The sequence below is a fragment of the Phoenix dactylifera genome, unplaced genomic scaffold (genome assembly GCF_009389715.1).
Source record: "Phoenix dactylifera cultivar Barhee BC4 unplaced genomic scaffold, palm_55x_up_171113_PBpolish2nd_filt_p 000167F, whole genome shotgun sequence".
Classification (NCBI taxonomy): domain Eukaryota; kingdom Viridiplantae; phylum Streptophyta; class Magnoliopsida; order Arecales; family Arecaceae; genus Phoenix; species Phoenix dactylifera.
Window position 1 is genome coordinate 199,018 of NW_024067708.1, and position 22,255 is coordinate 221,272.

Here is a 22,255-nt window from a genome sequence, read left to right on the forward strand (position 1 = left end):
TTGCATCCTAGTGGTCTAGACCCTGGAGGTAAGTCGGTTAACACCCATGTATTGTGTGAAAGGATTGATTCCATCTCACTTTTAATGGCTTCCTCCCATAGAGGTGCATCACTAGATTTCATTGCTTCAGCATAAGTCAAAGGTTCATCTTCAACAAGGAATGTGTAGAAGTCATCTCCTAGGTTTTTCTCTATTCTAGGTCTCTTGCTCCTTCTAAGTTCAACTTGGGGTTCTATTTCAGTGTTATCATTTTGTGATTTAGAGGATTCTCCTATTTCTAACTTTCTCTTTTCTTTCATAGGAAACACATTCTCAAAAAATACTGCATCATTCGATTCTTTAATAGTGTTCGGTGTAATGTCAGGTACATCTGATCGTACTACTAAGAATCGGTATGCGTTACTATTTTCCGCGTATCCTATGAAAGCTGCATCGAAAGTCTTAGGAGACAGTTTAGTCATCTTGCTAGAGTTAATTTTAACTTTTGCAAGGCAACCCCAAACTTTAAAATATTTTAGACTAGGTTTTCTACCCCACCATAACTCATATGGTGTTTTCTGGTTATCTTTAAATGGTATACGATTAAGTATTTTACATGCTGAAATTAGAGCTTCACCCCACAAATTGTTGGAAAGACCAGAACTAGTAAGCATTGAGTTAATCATGTCAAGAAAAGTTCTATTTTTTCTTTCAGCAACTCCATTTGACTGAGGAGAATAAGGGGCAGTAGTCTCATGTATAATCCCATGTTCCTCACAGAATTTTCCAAATTCTATTGAACTATATTCTCCTCCTCTATCTGACCTGAGTCTTTTTATTGTTTTCTGGGTTTGATTTTCAACCTCTGATTTATAAATTTTAAATTTTTCTAAGGCTTCATCCTTAGTTTTTATTAAATATACATAGCAGTATTTTGACATGTCATCTATAAAGGTAATAAAGTATCTTTTTCCTCCTCTCGTCAAAATACCGCTCATTTCGCAAATGTCACTATGTATTAAATCCAGTAGGTTAGAACTTCTACTTGTTGATTTAAATGGTTTCCTAGGTTGTTTAGCTTGAACACAAATTTCACATTTTTTGTTCTTCTCTAAATTATATTTAGGAATTAAATCTAAATTCATCATTCTTTTGAGAGTATTGTTATTCACGTGTCCAAGTCTACTATGCCACATCTCTAAAGAGTCAATATGCATAACAAGTGAAGAAGAAACATTTTTATTCATATTGTTGCATGGTAATATACTCAATTTAAATAACCCATCAGCAACATAACCCCTCCCTACAAATGTCCCACCTTTGGTAATTACAACCTTATTTGATTCAAACACTAATTTAAATCCTAATTGACTCAAAAGAAAACCACTAACAAGATTCTTGCGAACATCTGGCACATGTTGCACGTTGTGGAGAGTAATAATTTTTCCAGATGTGAATTTCAATTTTACTTCTCCTTCTCCAATCACTTGTGCAACACTGGAGTTGCCCATGGTCACAGTTCTCCCTTTAACCTCCTGTCCTCGGTTCCAGCAGAGCCAGAACTGGTTATCATGTTTGCCTGAGGAGTCACTTTGTCACCTTGCCCCTTGACCTTGTCCTTTCTATGTCTACACTGTTTGGCAAAGTGTCCTGGTTTTCCACAGACATAACACGTTCTCTTGCTCTGTTCCTTTTGAATCTTTGGTTTTGGCTTCTCAAAGTGTTTCTTGGGTTTATTTCTCCAGAAGTTAGTTTTCTTCGTTTCTACTAAGTTTGCTTTTGCATTAACTTCTGAGTCAATACCCAAGTCCTGTTTATGGTTATTCCTGTGTTTTTCTTCTATTTGAAGGGACACTAGTACTTGATCCAAAAAGAGGGTGTGTCTCTTATGCTTCAAAGAGACTTTAAAATTTGTCCAGGAAGATGGAAGCTTTTCTATAAGGGCTGCCGCCTGAATTCTCTCATCTATAGAAATTCCCATTGCGATGATCTTCGCCACTATATTCTGGACTTCATGTGCTTGATCAATTACTGATTTGTGATCTACCATTTTGTAAGAAAAATATTCTCCTATGATGAACTTTTCTTCTGATTCAGTTTCTTTACCATATTTTGACTCAAGTTCATCCCACAATGTTTTAGCTGTACCCTCAGCTCTAGAGTAGATGTCGTACAAGTTATCATTTAGTGAACTAAGTATCAAACTCTTACACAAACGATCATCTTTATCAAATTTGTATTTAGCAGCTGATCTGCCGGGTTCATGATCCATTGGGTCCTTAGTTGAAGGATTGTTTGAAACCACATAAAATAAATCTAATGTGTCCAACCAAGACTCCATCTTTGTTTGCCATCTAACAAAATTCTTTCCATCGAATGACTCGGGTTTCAGGATATCGTTTAATGAGTTCTTAACTTTGTCCATCTTTGTGTTTCGGAAACAAATCTCTTTCAAAAATGTTGTAGTAATCAACTCAAAGAACTCAAATAAAACTTAAATAATTTAATATCACTGAAACAACTGATTCCAATGCGTACCTCTTTGATGTCGTTTTCTTTAGATCCAAAATAAAATAGATAATACCTGTAGATCGGTCCGAGGCGTGTAGTCACTGTCTTTGAAAGAGATTCGCCTCCTTATATGCACCGGATTCTGGCGATCCCTTCCCAAGATACAACGGACCGTTGATTTTGTAGACGTGCACAGTACTACAAAATCTCTTGAACTCCGCAGGGATTTTTCTGTATGCTCGTACAAAACTGATTCAAAGCCAAAAGATAAAGAGTGATCGGCGAAGAGGAGGCCAACCACAAGATAACCCCTCTTGTCTTCTCCCCTCACCACTTGAAAGCCAAAAAAAAAAAAAAAAATCAGAAAAAGCAAGGAAAACCGTAGAAGGAAAAAAGCCCTCTAACGGATGTGAAGAGAAGGAATTAATGAGTGTGAGAGAGCTCTCCTCTCTCTCCCATCTGGATCAACGTTGGAGCCCAACGTTTGTATTGCATTTAGGATGGCTTTAAATGAGTTTAAATGGGGAGAAACGGTTCACAACCGTTTCAAATTTCAAATTCAAAACCTCTTACAAACATGCCCCAAGTTACATCTCTAGTTGGAGGGATACTTGAAAAACTCTACTGGTCCCTTTAGATAATGCTACTGGATCCATAGAATTGGCAACAAGATTTCTCATATTAAAGGATGATAGGGCCACATTAACTAGATCTCTTCCAGTCCGTTCTCATAGGAAGAAAAAAACGACCTTCCCATCTTTTTCTTTCCTACCATGTTCAGTTACACTCCTCTTGAATCCCATCCTTGGCCTTCTTTCTCTTTGATTGGATATTTTCGGTGCTCTGAATTTTACCGGATGGCACAGTATTATCCAAACAAGCCCTAAGTGGAATTATGTTCTCATTGTGGCAGTGGAGGACATCATACATACGCTTAGTTTCTTATTTGAAGGAACGCAGGCCGGTTGACCAGTGGTTCAGGAATGAGGTGAAATATCCTTGGAGACTCGTAGGCTTAGATTGGCCTGCCAAAGCCTTATATGAAGCCTCATCATGACATCAGGGTTAGGTCAGACTTGGGACACTGTTAAATATTATGCTGACGTGTCGGGCCCCATTTCACAACCACACCTTTGCCAACCAATCAGAAACTGACAGAACATCCATAGAAGGCTGGTGCAGTCGGAGATAAGGCAGCTGAGCCTGGCCCAGAACAAATCAAATTGGTGAATTCATGTGGCCTCATGACTTTGATTTGTAGTGCAATGATCCCAGAAGTTTGTCTATAAGCAAGATTAGGAAGATAAAGAAAAGGAAAGGAAAAATCAACTAAACAAGCAATGAACAAAACTACTCTTCGATGATAATGACAGTGATGGCGACAATAATAATAGCTTAGCTTATGCGGCAGTTTGCATCTCCATTTCTAATGGGTCTGTGTCACAAGTTGGCAATCTTTTAAGTTTAACAATCTATGCGCTCTTTCCACCGTTGATTCTACCGTAATTTTGAGATTGTCAGAAGATAAGGTGTGAAAAGCCTACTATTGTTACCTATGTAGGAAGTGAAAACACTTCAAGTTATCTGGAGGTCTCTAAAATTTTTTACCAGTAAAGAAGGCTCTAAAATTTGCGGAAATAGAAGCCGAGACATGCTTGGCTAGAAGCTTGAACTGAGTAATTATCCCTAGTGCCACAGCTCAAGTATGTGAATTCGAGGCGAATTTAGCTACATAGGATCACATATATCAACAAGTTATAATGCTTCCATTCTAATGAGGAAAATCAATGCACCAATCAATGTATAGGCATGCAAATTATGGCTAGTTGTTTGCTAATGTTTCGTCGGATGGTTCTTTAAGTCCTATCTGGACTTAAAATCCATTTGATTTATATTTCGGCGTCCCTCATAATAATCACAATCGGCGCGTAGATAGATCTTTTTTCTTCTGATTCTCCTCTATATCTAAACGATAATTTTCAATTCTAGTAAGGTAAAAATAATTACATTAGATCCATTTGATTCAGCCACATGCATCACAAGCATCAAAATCTAGCAGTCTTTTAGTTAAAAAAAGATTAATAATCTAGATGTGATGACCCCATTAGCCCTGCCATCTATAATACCAAGACCAGCAACCAATTTCTACCTCCAACCAGTGAGAGCCCAAAGCTGTATATAAGTTGTGACTTCATCTCAATAGTGTGCCATGGAGGAAAGGTGTGAGGCCCAATAGTCCCACATCGGAAAGACTCGTTCCAGAGCCTGGGCATATGAGGCGGGTGTCTCCAAATCCTGTAGACGCGTTTTGGATGGAAAACAAAACCGGGGAGGGGTGAAGGACGCTTGCGTGAAGCCCCAGAACCGGACAATATCTGGCAGGGGAGCCCCGTGTTCCCCCCTCATGTGGCCCCCACGTGGGCACTAGGTGCCTCACGTGCCTCCGAGAGGCGGGGGCGTGACATTTGGTATCAGAGCCGAGGACGGCTCTTGTCCGATGGTGGGAAGGGTGTGATTTCCAATAATCCCACATCGGAAAGACTCGTTCCAGAGCCTGGGCATATGAGGCGGATGTCTCCAAATCCTGCAGACGCGTTTTGGGTGGAAAACAAAACCGGGGAGGGGTGAAGGACGCTTGCGTGAAGCCCCAGAACCGGACAATATCTGGCAGGGGAGCCCCGCGGTCCCTCCTCATGTGGCCCCCACGTGGGCACTAGGTGCCTCACGTGCCTCGCGCAGGCGGGGACGTGACATTTGGTATCAGAGCGGACCCGGCCCATAACCTATGTGGACTAGGGGACACTGCAGCACGGATCTATTGGGGTTGACCACGGACCGATCGTGGTGTTTGTGATTAGATTTGAATGGATTTGAACCCTTAGCCTGACGAGGACGTCAGGACTTGAACAGGGGGAGTATGTAAGGATCCGTGCGGGCGTGTATTTAGTCCCACATCGGTTATTCGCTGGGTAGATCTTGGGTACTTATACAGGATCAAGGAACTCAAATAATACCTTCCGGCTAGCCATTTTGGATGAGATCCTGGGTTGTTACAATGGTATCAGAGCCAGGTTTCGATCCTGGGACCTGTGGGTTATGGGCCCATAACTTATGTGGACTAGGGGACACTGCAGCACGGATCCATTAGGGTTGACCACAGACCGATCGTGGTGTTTGTGATTAGATTTGAATGGATTTGAACCCTTAGTTTGACGAGGATGTGCGGGCGTGTGTTTAGTCCCACATCGGTTATTCGCTGGGTAGATCTTGGATACTTATACAGGATCAAGGAATCCAAATAGTAACTTCCGGCTAGCCATTTCGGGTGAGATCCTGGGTTGTTACAAATGGTATCAGAGCGAACCCAGCCCATAATCTATGTGGACTAGGGGACACTGCAGCACGGATCCATTGGGGCTAACCATAAGCAGATCGTGGTGTTTGTGATTAGATTTGAATAGATTTGAACCCTTATCCTGACGAGGACATCAGGGCTTGAACGGAGGAAGTATGTGAGGACCCGTGCGAACGTGTATTTAGTCCCACATTGGTTATTCGCTGGGTAGATCTTGGATATTTATACAGGATCAAGGAACCCAAACAATACCTTCCGGCTAGCCATTTTGGATGAGATTCTGGGTTGTTACAAAAGGGGTAAGGAATCTAAGCATGGACAGAAGGAGACCAAACACTAATAATACGGAATGGGCATCTACAAACCTTGGGAACCCAAAGGCTAGAATCCAGGACTATGGTCTCTTCCACTTTTACACCCACTTCCCCTGGAAGCCGAAAGAGTACCAGCAGCGTGCTTTGGTTTTCCTATACCTGAAAGCTACCTTCAGCCTTTCTTGGCAAATATGTGAAAGAAAAAGAAAAAAAGGTCATTTCTCATATATTATATTCTTTAGTTTCTCATTCCACCAGTTGTTGAAGAGCCTAATGATCAGGTTTACAAAATATTTTTTTCCATTCAGAGAGTAGGAGGTTTCCACCATCTCTCATCCATTTATCTACCTACCTGTTTTATATGTAAATCCATGTGTACTAATTCCTGTTGATTCTCAAGAACTATTTCTTCGTGATTCCATCCATCTATACTATGCTTCTTCTTCTTCTTCTTATGCTTTTATTTTTAAATATTTTTAATAAGATCTGTTTTGTCAGAATCGGGCTCAGACCGGTTTTCTGGCAGCACGAATAGGTACGTCTCTGTACCGTTTTATGCCGAGCCTATATTGACACAATAAGAGAGAGAGAATGGAAGAGAGAAAAAGAGATAGAAAAGAGGGAGAGAGAAAGAGGGTGGGGAGGCCGACGAAGGGCCAGCAAAGGCCAGCGAGCGTGTGGAGGGCTGCAAAGGAGGGGCTTTGCCTCTGGTCTTCTATTTTTTTCGAAACAAGGCCCTTAGAGGGGGCCCTCTTCCTTCCTCTCCCGCGCGTTCTCTCTCTGTTTTCCTCTCTTTTCTTTTTCTTCTTCCTCTCCGTGCTTTCGTCAACCCTCTCCGGCCTATATTCTCCCTTTCTCTCCCTCTCCCTTCCTCCTCCTCTTACTCGCTCTCTCTCTTCCTCTCTTTCCTTCTCTTTCTTTCCCTCCATCGGATACTTTTCATTTTGGTTGCCGGAACTATCCCGGTCTGCCACGGTATGGCTTGGTATATTCTCCGAACCATACAGTTCGAGATGGTTCCACCGACCTTGATTTCTAAATTGGTGGCTTTACGTACAATGCTAGCAACTTGCGACCAACGAGTCCAAGTGATAGAGATTGTCTTTTCATTCCTCTTTTTTTTTTCCCAATTTGTTCTTTGGATCACTTGTAGAGATCGGTAGTTGTTGGCTTATTCCTAATGCTGAGACTTTGAGTCCAAGTGATAGAGATGGTGGGGCAGGTAGGGGTTTGGAAAGGAAAGATGAGGAGTTGCACATGCTTCTTATCTTGTCACCAAAGTTAGAGGGATCAAATCAGCCACATATTTTCTTTTTCTCATAAATGAACCTTCCTCGTACAATTTGCTCAAAACCTTTATTGTCCAATGCCTTGTTGGATTCACTGCATTCCTACGTACGGTCCAAATTTTTTCTGTTATCTACATATATATATATATATATATATATATATATATATATATATATATATATATATATATATATATATATATGTATGTATGTATGTATGTATGTATGTATGTATGAATGAACTTACGCACATGCAGAGATTAATAATTAACTATGACAATTCACTTTTCACAATAGAGATGGGAATGAAAGACATAATTGGGGCTTTAGTGTGAGATCACCTTGTATCATCAAGTTAATCCCATGAAAAGGACATTGCAGACCATGTGACAAGTAAACTATTATGCTAATTAAGAGATTTCTCTCACAAAAATTCTTGCGTAGATCTAGACTTGACCTTGTAGCGAAAAAAAAAAAGAAAAAAGGATTTAGTATCAGAAACTACATCCATGTCCAACCCTAAATGTTGCTTTTATCTAGGATCTTAGATGTAGACCCATTTTCTAGACATCTTAATGCTCCTGATCTAAAGCAATATATAGTAACTGGAATAATTTAGTAACATCAAGCTATTCCATTTGGTCCAATTCTCAAAACTACTCAAATCTACTATTCTCATAGGTTTTTCTCTTCCATAAACACCATACCATAACATGATAAATGCAACACTTACGTTTTTTTAATATATATATATATATAATGTGTTTTTTTTTTTTTTTTTTTTTTTTTTGCTTAAGAAAAGGAGGTAGGGGGGGAGGGGACAAGCCCACCCCGCGTAGCAACCCCAACCGGGCCCCGCCCCCGCCAGGACTATGTTCGATTCGGGCAGAATGGTTGTTTGGTATAGGCCCAGCTCACCAGACCCCAGCCATGTATTACTCATACCCTCCCCACCCGTGACCCCGGCTCGGTTACCCCTCTGGGCTCCGGCTCGAGAACCACGTGTGAGTACGTCACACCTGGCACCACCAAGGCTACCAGCCGACCAGTAGCGCTTCTAGACCCCGTGTCCAGGCTAGGGGCATCCGGTCCCCACATTTAATCGACGCCCGCGCGTTTCGAACCTGGAACCACTTGGTTAGAAGCCGAGCTCCGTTCCAACTGAGCTACCGCCTTGGCGGTATATATAATGTGTTCACATATTGGACAGGAGTTGCAGTAAAATATCAAAATAAAGGGCAATCACACCATTTTTTTTTTAATCCCTATTCAAGAATTTGAGTATACAGCCTAGGTATTTGGAGTATCAATTTTGGAGTAGCAATTTCTTTTGAGGAAATCAAGGGAACCTTGGTTGCAATTTGGAGCTTCAAGGTTGCTAAGTGCAGATTAGATAGGATAGAGGACAATGGAACTTGTGATTAAAAACCATGCATTTGGGAGCACATAAAATCCCATCATAATTATGTTCTTTGAGGTAAATAAGAATTCAATTGCCTCACGACTCTATTTTCTCCCTCAATAGCAAGGTCGTTAGCCAGTACTCCTCCATCCCTGGCCCCTTGCCGCCGATGCTGTCCTATACGTACGTCGTCGACCCCACATACACTGTATCAAAGCTTCTGACCACCACCATAGGCTCACTCATAGTAGACAAGCTGCTCGATCTTGGATTGACTGACCTCTACTTTCTACCAGGCAAAATCCCGCTCCTTGCCCTCCTCTTCTTTCTATCTCAAGCCTTCCTCAATCAAAACCGATCCGGCTTCAACGCCGACTCACCGCTCGATCCGCCCCCACCACCCCTCCAACGCGTTCACGGCCAACTAAGAAAAAGGATTCTCCACCTACCTCGCAGAGAGAGGGGGTAACGAAGCGAGAAGAGGTGGGGCGATAGCTATAGAAGCTGACAGCTGTAGGAGTGGAGCTCATGGCAGCATAGAGAGGCATCTTCTATGCGAAATGGAGGCTGAGGGTGGAACGTATCATCTTCGAGAAAGACTCAGTCATGGAGATCGACTGGATACGAGAAGTGGGGTGGAGAGGAGATGAGAGTCGTTTACTCTGCGACATTCGGTGGATGATGAGAGACTGCATTATCTTTTAGATAGTGCATGTATATCGGAAGGCAAACATGGTTGCTGACTGGATCGCCTCCTATGCAGCACAACACTCTAGAAAAATCCTCTCGACATATCAGAGGGTCCTCCTTCACAGTTATGCCATATTGTCGCTCTTAATTCTGCTGGTTGCACCTATACCAGTGTAGGATGTACCAAAAAAATTAAAAAAAAATAAAAATAAAAAGAAGGGAGAAGAGAGGGGAAATGAGGAGACGGCTTCACTTTCTCTTTTGTTGTTCCTGTCTTTTCTTAGCCGTTCACAGAAACCACGAAACTTATATCGTCTATGTTGCTTTCTAGTTGGACTGTTCCTGCTAAGTTGGTGGGCCTGGTTCAATCAATTTCTCCTTCAAAAGATAAGGCGGGCACTCTCACTTTCCTTTCTAAAAGTTGCCAGCTGGCGATTGCGTATCAAATGAACAGCTCGCTCAAAACCTAGTATACAACACCAAGGTACTGCTGCCGACGTGAACGTTTGGGCTAACACAGCACAAGGTTTGGAATAAGTATTTTTTATTAAGAAATTATGATTTATGAATAAACTAAATGAATCCTACATCCTCCGTGAAAAGCTTGATCAAATGTAATAATTATGAAATAAATTAGTAGCAAGCTTATCCATAATAATAAGCTAAAGTTTGTTCAAACGTCACTTGGAATTTGATATTTTTAATTGTATAAATTAGTTCTTTGCACTGGTACTGGAAAGCTCATCCTGCCAAGTTGCTAGTGTTGGCCCTGACTAAGCTACAACCATTGCCCAGTGGTAAGCTGTTTGTCATCGCACACAGTGTGTGGCTAACCATGCTCCTAAACTTGTTCCATGGACTACATTCATTATGCCACCTACAATATAAAGTTGTCTTCAAATTTCTCTGAAGGAATTAGCTACTTTTGATGGTAACCATATTGTAACAACTCAGAATTTGACCCAAAATGGATAGCCGGAAGGTATTATTTGGATTCTAAAATTTATCCAGTAAATAATCGATGTGGGACTAAACACACGCCCACACGGCCCTCACACATATGACAAGAATAGTATATTTTTTTACGAATTTACACCTATCAAATTTTCAGACATAATTTTGATTGAAAGTTTGCTACGGAAGTTTCCTATGATTTTTTTTAAAGTTATCTGTTCTTTTCATCTTGATCCCAACAAGCGAACACAGGGGATGTGATAAAGACTAATGCCTTATCCCAAAGAAATGAATGGGGAAAAATTTCATTCCACTGCCTTCAACCTTATGTTTGTCTCAAAATAAAGACAAAATTGGTCTGCTTCCTTACGTATGACCTGAAGACAAGGAGAAAATTAACAAACTATGTGCTGCCCAAAATTCACAAGGTTGAAGGCATTGACCCCAGAACTAGATGTACATAAATATTTGATACCAAGATAGTTTACCTTGCTACAAATGAATAGCCTATGAATGATCTAATAGTTCTACGGTAGGCTCAACTCTCACTGCAACCAACCTATATTTAATGATAATTGAAATGCAACTCACAGGTGCTTTTGGTGGACACAGATTAATCAAGGCCTGGTGGATACAGGTTAGACCTAACTCGAACCCGAAATCTGAACCTGCGTCAAGTATGTGTCCCAAAGATCAGCTTGCTTTGCCAATAGGCTAAAGGTCAATCATCGTCCGATAGCTCCACAGAACGCACAAGCAAACATCCCGGACCCCAATCCTGTGAACTGACTAAATGAGAGTGGAGAATAATTTGGGTTCTCTCTAGAAAACCAACCCTACTGGTGCTAACACAGAAAATGCCACATGAAGATTTGATCAAATATGTTTTGATTGTGATTATAGGCTTGTTACTTGGTGCATATTGACCGAATTTTGCAATTCGTGCTAAACTGCAGGCAGATTGTAGCAGACCGCAATGAATTCATGCTAATTTCTGTTAAATAGATAAATTATTTCTCGACAGAAAAGTTGGGAACTCATCTACATTATAATTATCCATCTTCCAATACTCGAAGACGCGCCACCGAAGACTCAAATCTAGAATATCTGGCTGCGTAGTAGGAGATGACCACAAAGAGCAGTTCATTGTTAAACAACACTAGAAATCCTCAAGGATTTATTATACATAAAAGACCAACTTTTCCAATCTGAGGGGAGGAATGAGTCTCCTACCAACCATGGATAAGGATGTGACATGGCATCAAATTGGCATAACTAAAATGCGAGAGAAGGTTAGTTTGCAAGCGAATAAAATGGCTTTAACCGAGAACCTATGGCTGACCTAGAAAAGGCGCCTTATGGAGAAATAATACCCTACGCCATGTCTCTGACCTGAAGAAGGCCCCTCATGGAAAAATAATACCCTACACCGCATGCATCATGTGGTTGTGCACCATACCAATTATCTTGTCTCTTTCTCCTAGACCCCATTCATCATGCGCTCGACTAGATGATTAACCTACATGAAGGAGACGGGCTGATTGGCATGGTGCATGATCATGTTGTTGCATATAGTGTAGCGTATAATTTGTATCTAATGAGAGCCATGCTGCAAACAATATTTTGAGCTCGGTTATAAATTCAAAGGAAAGAATTGTTTGTTCAACACAAAATCATACCTCAAAGCAAGGTGCTGACAGCTGACTGATGCTACTATCAGAATAAAAGAGGATGCCAATGCTTTGTTTAGGTCCATCATTACTGACATATACACGCCCTCTCTATAACTAACATGGGATCCATCTACCCCTTCAGGGCAGTCAGTACCCTGGCAGGTATAGCATTGCCTTTATTTTTGTCTCCCCCCCCCCCCAACATTTATTATAACAAACAAAGTCCAGATTTATCAGAGAAAGAGCGAGCATATGTTACTTGGCTATGCTTCCACCAGTTCATGACCTGGAATTCTGGAAATGAGACAGACTAGGAAGAATGATGCAACAATTTGGTTTACCGTAAGCTGGCAGACCATATGATTGAAGGAAACCAGAAGTAATAAAAACAAGAAGTAATAAATTTCTCCATGGCAACCAACATACCCTTCCGCATCGAATTTTCTCCTGATGGGGTGGGGGCTGCTACGTAGAGATGGGCTTGTCCCTTTCTCCCCCTTTCCTTTTTTTAAGCGGGAAAAAAAAAAAAACAACATATGCCCTTAAAGGTGCACAGAAAAGGAGGACAAGCAAAGGCAAAGAGTCTGACAGAAGCCAATGTACAATAGAATGTACATGGTCAGCAGCTATCCATGACCAACAAACTGAAAGAACTGAAGGGTACAGACAAAGGAAAAAACAAATATATATAAAATAAGGAAGAAATAGATGCTTTACATGACAAAAGTTACTAACAATGCAAGCCATATGACAGACAATAGTCAATAGAGGCCAGTATACAGCAGAATTTACAGCGACATAAATAGGCAGCATAGCTCTCTTCACACCTCCCTCAAAAAACCATCTCTTAAACCATATTACAAACCCACATCACCCACTCACTTTATTTTATTAAACAAATATAATTTAACTGGAATAAACAAACCAATAGAAACAACATAAAAGAAAGAAAACCCAATTCCCCCTAATGCTTTCTCTTATTATGTACCATCAAGTTCATTTGGCAAGTAGGCAGCTCCTCATATAGATTCAGTAGAGCTCTTTGCCTTGGATCTGTAAAGGAGCTTCTTCTTCTTGGAGGTGGGGTTGTCAATAGTAAGAACCACCTTGCCAGGCTCACCGACCTTGAAGGCGGCCTTCATCACAGGCTCATCGGTGGCGGCCAACTTCCTTGTCTTCTGGACAATCAGTGTGTACCCATCCTCTGCATTCGGCACAAACTCAGCTCCATAGCTCACCTCCCATCCTAGGACTCGGAGCTCCCAGACCAGAAGGCATGTCTGCGAAGATGGCATTCAAATCCAAATTCCAAACGAAGGTATTACTAAACCATCAGAAAAAAGAGAGAAACTTTTAAAATTATAAGACTACCACATTTGATTATATCGATTTGATAAAAAGCTTAAGAGGATGGATTTCATGTGGTAAGTCTTCCAGGAAGAATTAAGGTCTCAGACCTCAGAAACTGGAATTTCAACTGTCATCTTGGATGAGGGCTTGATGGTGGATTCAGTAGCAGCATCAGCTGGGGTGAAATCAGGGTCATCATCCTTGCTCAGGCCACCATATTGAACCGGGACTTGCTCAGGTGCAATGTATCTGTAGCAAAGAAAGATAGAGAAAACATAATGACAAAATGTATTACACAATTCCAAAAGGAAGATGGTGTAGTAGAAGAAAATTGAGAAGTCTTCCTTAACTTGAAGAGGGTCTCTGCTGATTTAGATGGTCCTGCAAAGACAAACTTGCTCTTGGTCCTTTGTGTGAAGAAGGGGCTGATCATCCGATTGAAAGCCAAGTACCACCATGGAACATTGATGAACACCTAGCAAGGGATACCCATGTTATTACTCCTTTCCCTTTTGTATTAACACAACTCAGTTCCGCCCGATCCGAAAGCATAAATTTAAGAAAGTAAGAATGATGAAGACAGACAACTTGAATGAATTAGTTTTTGCAGATAGAATCCGTGCAATTCATTTATCCAAAAGCCGCCGCAATAAATAAATTCAAATTCTTGTAGTTATTCATTAACTTTCTTCAATAAAATCAGATTCAGCTATCAGAAAAGAAGATGCAATTAATTTATAACACTTTCCTTCTATCATATATTCAATATAATTTCAACCAACCAAAAAGCAAACACATCTCCTGAACGAATTTAACTCAGAAATGTCAAAAGAATGAATCCAACTTCAACCCCCCCCAACCCTCCAAAAAAAAAAAACTCCATTTTTGCAACCAGCTACCAAGCTTTTTGGTTTTGATAAAAATCCAACTCAATTATCTCAACCTAAAAGAGAAAAAACAATCAAGATGTAATATTTTCCTCTGACAGACACCCCATGCCAATTTTGAGACATAAAAAGACAGATTAAATACAAGGAATTAATAGAAAGATGGGATCTTTATCAAAAATACCTTCTTGGCAATGAATTCGGGATAGTTGTCTTGGAGAATGGTGAGCGCCTGCTTCGTGGCCTGGCGGTGCTTCCCTAGCTTGGGCGAGTTCTTCAGATCAGTGACCTGGACCATGGAGCAGATGCCGCCGGGAGTGAAGTCCAATTGGCTCCTGATCCCTTTCTCCAGGTACTGGATCCTCCACTTGAGGAACCTCTGCCTCTTCTCCTCGTCGCCAAAGGCCTTGGCATAAAGCTCCCTGTTTTGGAACGCCCCATAGACGTTATAGCACACAGGGTGGCCCTCCTTGTCGAACCCGTGCATGAAAACCACCTTCTCCATTTCCGGCAGGGCAAGGTCCTCGTCGAGAAGGGCGTCGATGCCGAACTGCTTCCTCCAGATCACAGCGTTCTTGATCATGGCCATGGCCTCCTTCACCTTGAACTCCCTCGCGCGGAGGAATTTTAGGAGGACCGTGTCGCTCTTCTCGTCGCCCACGAGGGGGACCCCCCAGATGACCACCTCCTCCGGCGCCACCGCGGCCGTCGGCGCTTCAGCAGAGGCCTCCTTTTCCGGCTCTGCGGCCGGCGCTGCCGGAGTCACCTCCTCCGTGGCCGGCACAGCGACGGGGACGACGGTCTCCTCGATCGCCTCCACCGTCTTGGCCCCGTCCTCCACCACGACGGCCTTCTCCGTCGGTGGCAGCGGAGGCGGCGTCTCCTCGACCACCGCCGGCTTCGGGGGCTCCTCCGGTTCCACTGGCTTCAGGGGCACCTCCTCTGCTTCTACTGCCTTTGGAAGCTCCTCCGACTCCGGCCTCTCTGGTGGGGCGGGCTCCTCGGCCGGAGCAGGGGCGGACGGCTCCTCGGCCTTGGCCTCCTCCTCCGGGGCGGCGGCGACGGGAGGTGGAGGCGGTGGGGGAGCGGTAAACTCGTTGTTGACAAGGGCGGCCAGGACGAGCTGCTTGAGCTCATCGAGGGCCTTCTTCTCCAGGTCCTGGAGATCGCCGACGACGTTGCTCTCCTCCTTGAAGGAGGTGGACTTGGGAACGACGGCCGCGGCTTTCTCGCCCTCGGGCTTCTTATCTTCCGGCGCGAGGCATGGAGGCGCTTCCTCCGCCTGCTTCTCCGGTGCTTCCGCCGCCGGCTTCTTAGGATCTTCCATCGCCTCAGGAGCGGGTGGCGTGGGCGCTTCGGTCGCCTTCGCCTTCGCCTCCGCCTCGGGCTCGACGGCGCGGACCGGTTCGGCTGCCTTTGTTTGCGTTTCTTCGGCCATCGTCGACGTCGACTGGATGATAACTAGAAGTCGGGAGCGAGGGAGAGAGTTTAGGGCAGCGTTTGGGGTTGGTGGGGCGGAAGAAGAGAGAGAGAGAGGGGGGTTAAATAGGGGAAGAGAGTGTGCAGGTGGGTATCGGGGAATGAGTAAAAATACAGCGTCTGGACCGTGCTGGCACTATTGCACTCTATTTTGGAGCGTTCCCCGAATCCGGTCCCAAGGATGACACTGTACCTAACTAAGGACAGTATTCGTTATTTTGGAGCCAGCTCCGTACTGCTTTGTGGAGTATCTGTTAACTTCTTTCTTTTCTTAAGAAAGAAAAAAAAAATCAGAAAAAATTTTCTTTCCTTAAAAAAAAAATACAAAAAAAATATTTTTAAGAAATAATTTAATTATTATTATTACTAAATATTATAAAATATTGAGTAAAGTTATACAATTATTTAGAATGTACCAAAAGAATATCCACGCGCAGAAGTCATAGCGGCCTTGTGAATATAAATTTATATAATAAAAAATATTTTTTTAAAATAATAGAATGAAAAATAAAAATAAATAAAATATATTTAGTAATTAATGATGATTTTTTGATATCAAGCCTTATTCTAATTCTTTCGATCATTTTGATTGTCGTGACACCTATAGAAAATAAGTTTTAGAATTTTTTGAATGTCAGATTTAAATAGAGTTCAATAAAAAATAGTTAACAAAAGTTGTTATATTTCTTAAAATAATTAATAAAAAATTATGTATTTTCCTAAAGGATTAAGAAATTTTTGCTTGGCTGATATATATATATATATATATATATATATATATATATATATATATATATATATATATATATATATATATTTTGAGATGTTTTCTGCATTTCAGTAAGGCACAGTAAAAAATAATCAAGAAGAGTTCCTATATTTTCTAAAATAATTAACATTTTTTAGTTTTTATAAAATAATTAAGAAATTTCTAGGTAGAAAATATTTTTAATCCTAAAATATTTTTTTCTTTAAGAAATTTCTCAAGGGACACCTTCAAATAATTTTTTCCTTATAAATTTTTCTAAAATAGCTAAAAAAGTCAAGCGGGTGATATTTCTAACAGCTTCCAATGTGTGATGACTTTAAACATATGGATTCAAATATTTTTTTAAAATTTTGCCTCTCTAAAATAATTTATATATTTTCTAAATAGAGCTTGATAAAAATTAAATAAGAAGAGTATTTGTTTTTCCAAAATAATAAAGGAATTTTTGTATAGAGGAAAATATTTTCTAAAATAGTTAAGAAGCAAGCTTCTAAAATAATTCTTTACTTCTAAGAAATTTTCTAACTGGTGGATTTAAAAAATTAATTTGTCATATTTTTTTCTAAACTAATTAATAATATTTCAGTGCATGGTGATATATGACAACTTCCGATGCATGAAGACTTTGCATGGGAACCCTAAATGGACGACTTTAAATATTTTTTTAATTTTTTGCACTTTCTAGAGCAATTTATGCATTGGGACAAATTATTTTTTCTAAAATAATTTTTATATGGGGACTACAAATGGACGTCTTTCTATAATTGCACTTTTTAAAAATAATTTTAGATATTTCTAAACATATTTTTAACATTTTAGAAAACTTTGGCAAATATAGATATATTTAACATATTTTGATAATTTCAACATATCTAGTTTTATTTTTTTTAAAAAAAATTTGTACTTTTCTAAAATAATTTTTACATAAGAGAAAATAATATTTTTCTAAAAAAATCTACATGTGAACTATTAGCGAGTGTCTTTATATTATTGTATGTTTCTAAAATAATTTTAGATATTATAAATATTCTTCTAACATATTTAGATAACTTTAACATATATAGATATATCTATATATCTAATATATTTGATTTTTTTTAAAATAAATATTTTCTATAATTTTCCTCTTAATTTTTGAATTTTGGAGAGGGGTTGAATTTTTCTCTCCTTTTCATTTAATAGGCATAGAGATACTTAACAATGCCACCATGAAAGGGACAATAAATTCGTTAAATATCCACTATTAAAATGCAGGGCCGGCCATTCTAAGTTGATGAGTCATGCCATTAGTCACCTACACCAAAACTGACATAGTTTACATGGTTTTTTATTGTATATCAACACAAATTTCTACTTTTTCAAGATATTCTAAAATTACTTGATTTACAAAATATTTCAAAATTTAACTATGAGAAGTTGATTAATCAACTACACCAGAATTTACATGGTGATGTGGCTAAAGCTTGCTCTAATGATCTAGAGATGAGGAAGGCACTGAATAGTCTACTACGATGGAAGACGAAGTGCCAATCTACTATAGAGAGATTCGAGTCTACACACAAAAAGAAGAGCGAAGGAAGTCATCGGAGCTGATTCGACCAAGAGGCCTCCAATGCTTAAGTTAGATAGATCATTAGAGGACAAGATATGTAGAAAGACAAAGGAGAAGAGGAGGTAAAGAGCTTGTAGCTCCATATCTTGTCTCCATACTTGGGGTCTTCAGCCTTTTTTTTAGTTGAAGAGTCCTTATCCCGTCGGAGTTGGATTCTTCGGAGTCGGACTTAGAGTAGAAAACTACCTCTTGGCTTTTCTTATTTGATTTAGCTCGAAAATAATAATTCCACTGAAATTGGCCTCCTTCTATGCCACAAGTTGGCCTATGATAAGCAGGTTGTTTTTAGACCTCACATGCCCCCTACATTCGAGTTGAAGCTATTTTTCCCTGCTTGGTTGAAAATAGAATTCAGATTGGCAAACTATAACCAGGTTCGGGCTTATCTTGTCTTGTTAATTTTTTAAAATTGTAAGTCAGGAGTGTGATCAGGCTCTAGATCTTTGGTTGATTTGAGCCATTGAATTTCCTTGTTTTGAGAGCCATTGAGGTTGACTTCTTGATTTAAGAGAGTTCAGCTCATCAGCATGTGGGAGGTCAATGCATCAAGTTGTGGTCCTCTAAGATTGGCTTGAGAGCCATCATGACTTGAGATCAACTATCAAACCCTTGCTCCCTATTCCTCAGTATAATTGGCAGAGCTGTAGGAGTTTTTGCTTCTAAGGGCCTCCTTTCGTTCATTGTAGCTTGAGATTGGGTTTAGGGGCTATTATTAGGTCAGTCTCCAGGAGCTATTGGAGGTCGATTTTCAAGCGCCGATAGAGATCAGTTTCTAGTAGACTTTATAGGTTGGTCTCCAAGAGTCGTTAGCTGGCTGGTCTCCAGGAGCCATTATAGGTCGGTCTCAAGGAGTTGTTAGGAGGTTGGTCTTTAGGAGCCATTATAGGTCAGTCTCTAGGAGTTGTTATAGATTGGTCTCAAGGAGCCGTTATAGATCTGTCTCCAATAGCCATTATAAGTTGGTCTCAAGGAGCCGTTATAGATCTGTCTCGAATAGCCATTATAAGTTGGTCTCAAGGAGCCGTTATAAGTTGGTCTCACGAAGCTGTTAGGAGATTAGTCTCCAAAAGCCATCAAAAGTCGATCTCAAGGAGCTGTCAGAGGTCGGTTTCCAAGAGTTATCAAAGAACAATCTCAAGGAGTTGTTAGTAGATCAGTCTCTTGAGGCCATTATAGATCAGTCTCCAGGAGCCGTTAGGAGGTCGATCCCCAGAAGCTATTATAGGTCGATCTCAAAGAGCCGTTAGTTATAGATCAAAGAGCCCTTAGAGATCGATCTCTAGAGCTATTATCAGTCAGTCTCCAAAGCTATTATAGTTTAGTCTTTAGGAGCCATTACAGATCAGTCTCAAGGAACCGTTAGGAGGTCAGTCTCCATTATCCGTTATAGGTTGGTCTCAAAGAGCCATTGTAAGAGGTCGATCTCTAGGAGCTATTTCTCAAAGAGTCGTTATGAGGTTGGTCTCCAGGAGTCATTATACGTCAGTCTCAAGGAGCCGCTAGGAGGTCGATCTCTAAGAGCTATTATAGATCGGTCTCAAGGATCCGTTAGGAGGTCGGTTTCTAAGAATTGTTATAGGTCAGTCTCTAGGAGTCGTAAGTAGATCAGTCTCCAGGAGCCATTACAAATTGATCTCAAAGGGTCATTAGAGGTCAGTCTCTAGGAGCCATTATAGATCAATCTCTAGGAGCCATTGTAGGTCCGTCTTCAAAGGCCATCATAGGTTGGTCTCAAGGAGCTATTAGGAGATCGGTCACCAGAAGCTGTTGTAGCTCGATCTTAAGGAGTTGTTATAGATTGGTCTCCAAGAGCCGTTATAGGTCGGTCTCGAGGAATTGTTAGAAGATCGGTCTCCAGGCAGATCGATCTCAAGGAGCTATCAAAAGTTTGGTCTTTAGGAGCCATGAAAGGTCTGTCTTAAAAAAGGTCAGGAGATCGGTCTTCAGGAGCTCTTACAGCTTGGTCCCAAGAAGTCATTCCGAGATTGGTCTCTAGGAGTTATCATAGATCGAATTCTGGTTTGCAGTTAGATTGGTTCTAGATTTGATCCTAAATCCCCGACAACTGTAATGCCCTAAGAATAACAATCTTCTACTCGCCGAGGAGAGCAGTCGAAGCTGTCCACCATGGAGATCAGTGGCGCTCAACAAAGATGGAGTGGAGATTAGCGAGAATAAGGCTGTTGGCACTCGAGAAGGAGATGGTGATGATGGGGCTCGTCATAATAAAGACACTATGGGGGATACATCAAGGAAGAGAAGTTGACCACGAAGCAGAGTTCCAAAGTATCGAGGAGCATTGTAACCAGAACTAGCATGGTCGCCCATCTTGTGTGCATGGCACTTGCATCACGGGCAGCACAGAGGGGCAACCCATGAGCCAAGGACCCGCGTCATAATCTTCCAAGACGTGCATACCGTGCGCATGACGCTCGTATGATGAGTGGAATGGAGGGGCGACCCATGGGCCAGGGACTCACGTCACGGTCTTTCAGGATGCACGTCCCGTGCAGAGAGAAGGTGACGCTCAAGGATGGTCGTGGAAGAAGAGTCGGCTGCAGATGTGCTGACGATGAGACCGTTTTTGAAGATGTTTAGAACCGAAGAAGGAAAAACATAGGATATGTTCTCGTTTCTCATGGATAGCGCTAATTTGTTTCCTTCAAAATCTAATCTGGTGATTTGGATACGAGAAAGGAGTTGATCAGTCTACTGTGGTGGAAGATGAAGCGCCAATCTATTATGGAGAGATACTAGTCTACACACAAAACTGAGAGCGAAGGAGGTTGCTGCAGCTGATTGAGCTGCGGGCCTTCAATGATTAAGTCAGACAAGGCTTTGGAAAATTAGATATGTAGAAAGACGAAGAAGAAGAGGAAATAGAGAGCTTGTAGCTTTGTAGCTTTTCTCCATACCTGAGTTTTGAGCCATTTTTATAGGTGAAGTCTCTATCTCATCAAAGTTGGACTCTTTAAAGCGCGAGTAGAACTTGGCTCTCCTTATCTGTATCAGCACAGGATTAAGTCCCGCTGAAATTAGCCTCTTGTTATGCCATATGTCGACCTGTGATAAGCAGGTTGATTTTAGGCTATATCACATGGTTTAGATGATTTTCTATTATATCTCAACACAATATTCCACTTATTCAAAATATTTTATAACTGTTTGACACATAAATATTTTTTATCTACAATAAGTCAGCATACTATAGAACCACTAAATTAAATTTAATATGGACTTCTAGTAATTAAAATATTGTAGATCAACAATATTATGGGGTGCATCACACAAATACTTTATACACCAAGGAAAAAAAATAATACAATTTCATAACATTGGTGTGATTTATACGGCTTGATCGGATACTGAAATTGATGCCTACACCAAAATTAGTTTAGAACCTTTATACAATGATAATTGAGATTTTTAGTGCTAAATACTCATTTCAAGACAAAAGAATTACAAAGATATTTATTCATTGCAACTATTTCGGATCCTATGGTGGAGTCACACGTGTTACAGAATAAACCAAGCTATAATTTGGAGTCTTGACAACAAGATAATTTGGTTTATCTACGGTGATCTGCAGGTGAATTTTTAGTATTTAGTTTTCTATGTCCCCTCGACATTTGGAACATAGCTCAATAGCTATGCCTCTTTCCTCTCTTGCACATTTATTGGGAGGCCAACCAATCAAATGTAGGAAGCTCAAACTATTATTTCGGGCATGATCAAATTACTGTCCAAGATATTTGAAGTTAATAGATCATAGCGGCCATGCTTTATAGATAATACTCTAATTGTATTTTTTTAACAATTAATCCATTTGTTCTCTTGCTGACCCTTTTCTTAAATAATGCCTATTATCATGATTTTTTCTAGTTCATTGTTGCTCTTTATTCTTGTGGTTAGATGGTGCTCTAAGAAAATGGCATACTTTTTTTTCATGATTTTAGAGCTTATTCTTTCTCTTATCTTATTAATTATTATT

The 22,255-nt window shown here is 40.6% G+C and overlaps 1 protein-coding gene across 1 annotated transcript; it reads right to left on the reverse strand.

Annotated features, from left to right (window-relative positions):
* Nucleotides 1-12,828: 12,828 nt before the first annotated feature.
* On the reverse strand, nt 12,829-15,954 carry LOC103713910 (patellin-3-like). Its single transcript, XM_039117055.1, has 4 exons — nt 14,589-15,954; nt 13,868-13,992; nt 13,625-13,766; nt 12,829-13,447 (listed from the first exon to the last, which is right to left on the reverse strand). Exons 1-4 carry the CDS (start codon nt 15,840-15,842, stop codon nt 13,187-13,189), a joined length of 1,782 nt encoding a protein of 593 aa, XP_038972983.1. The 5' UTR covers nt 15,843-15,954; the 3' UTR covers nt 12,829-13,186.
* Between the last annotated feature and the right edge of the window lie 6,301 nt (nt 15,955-22,255).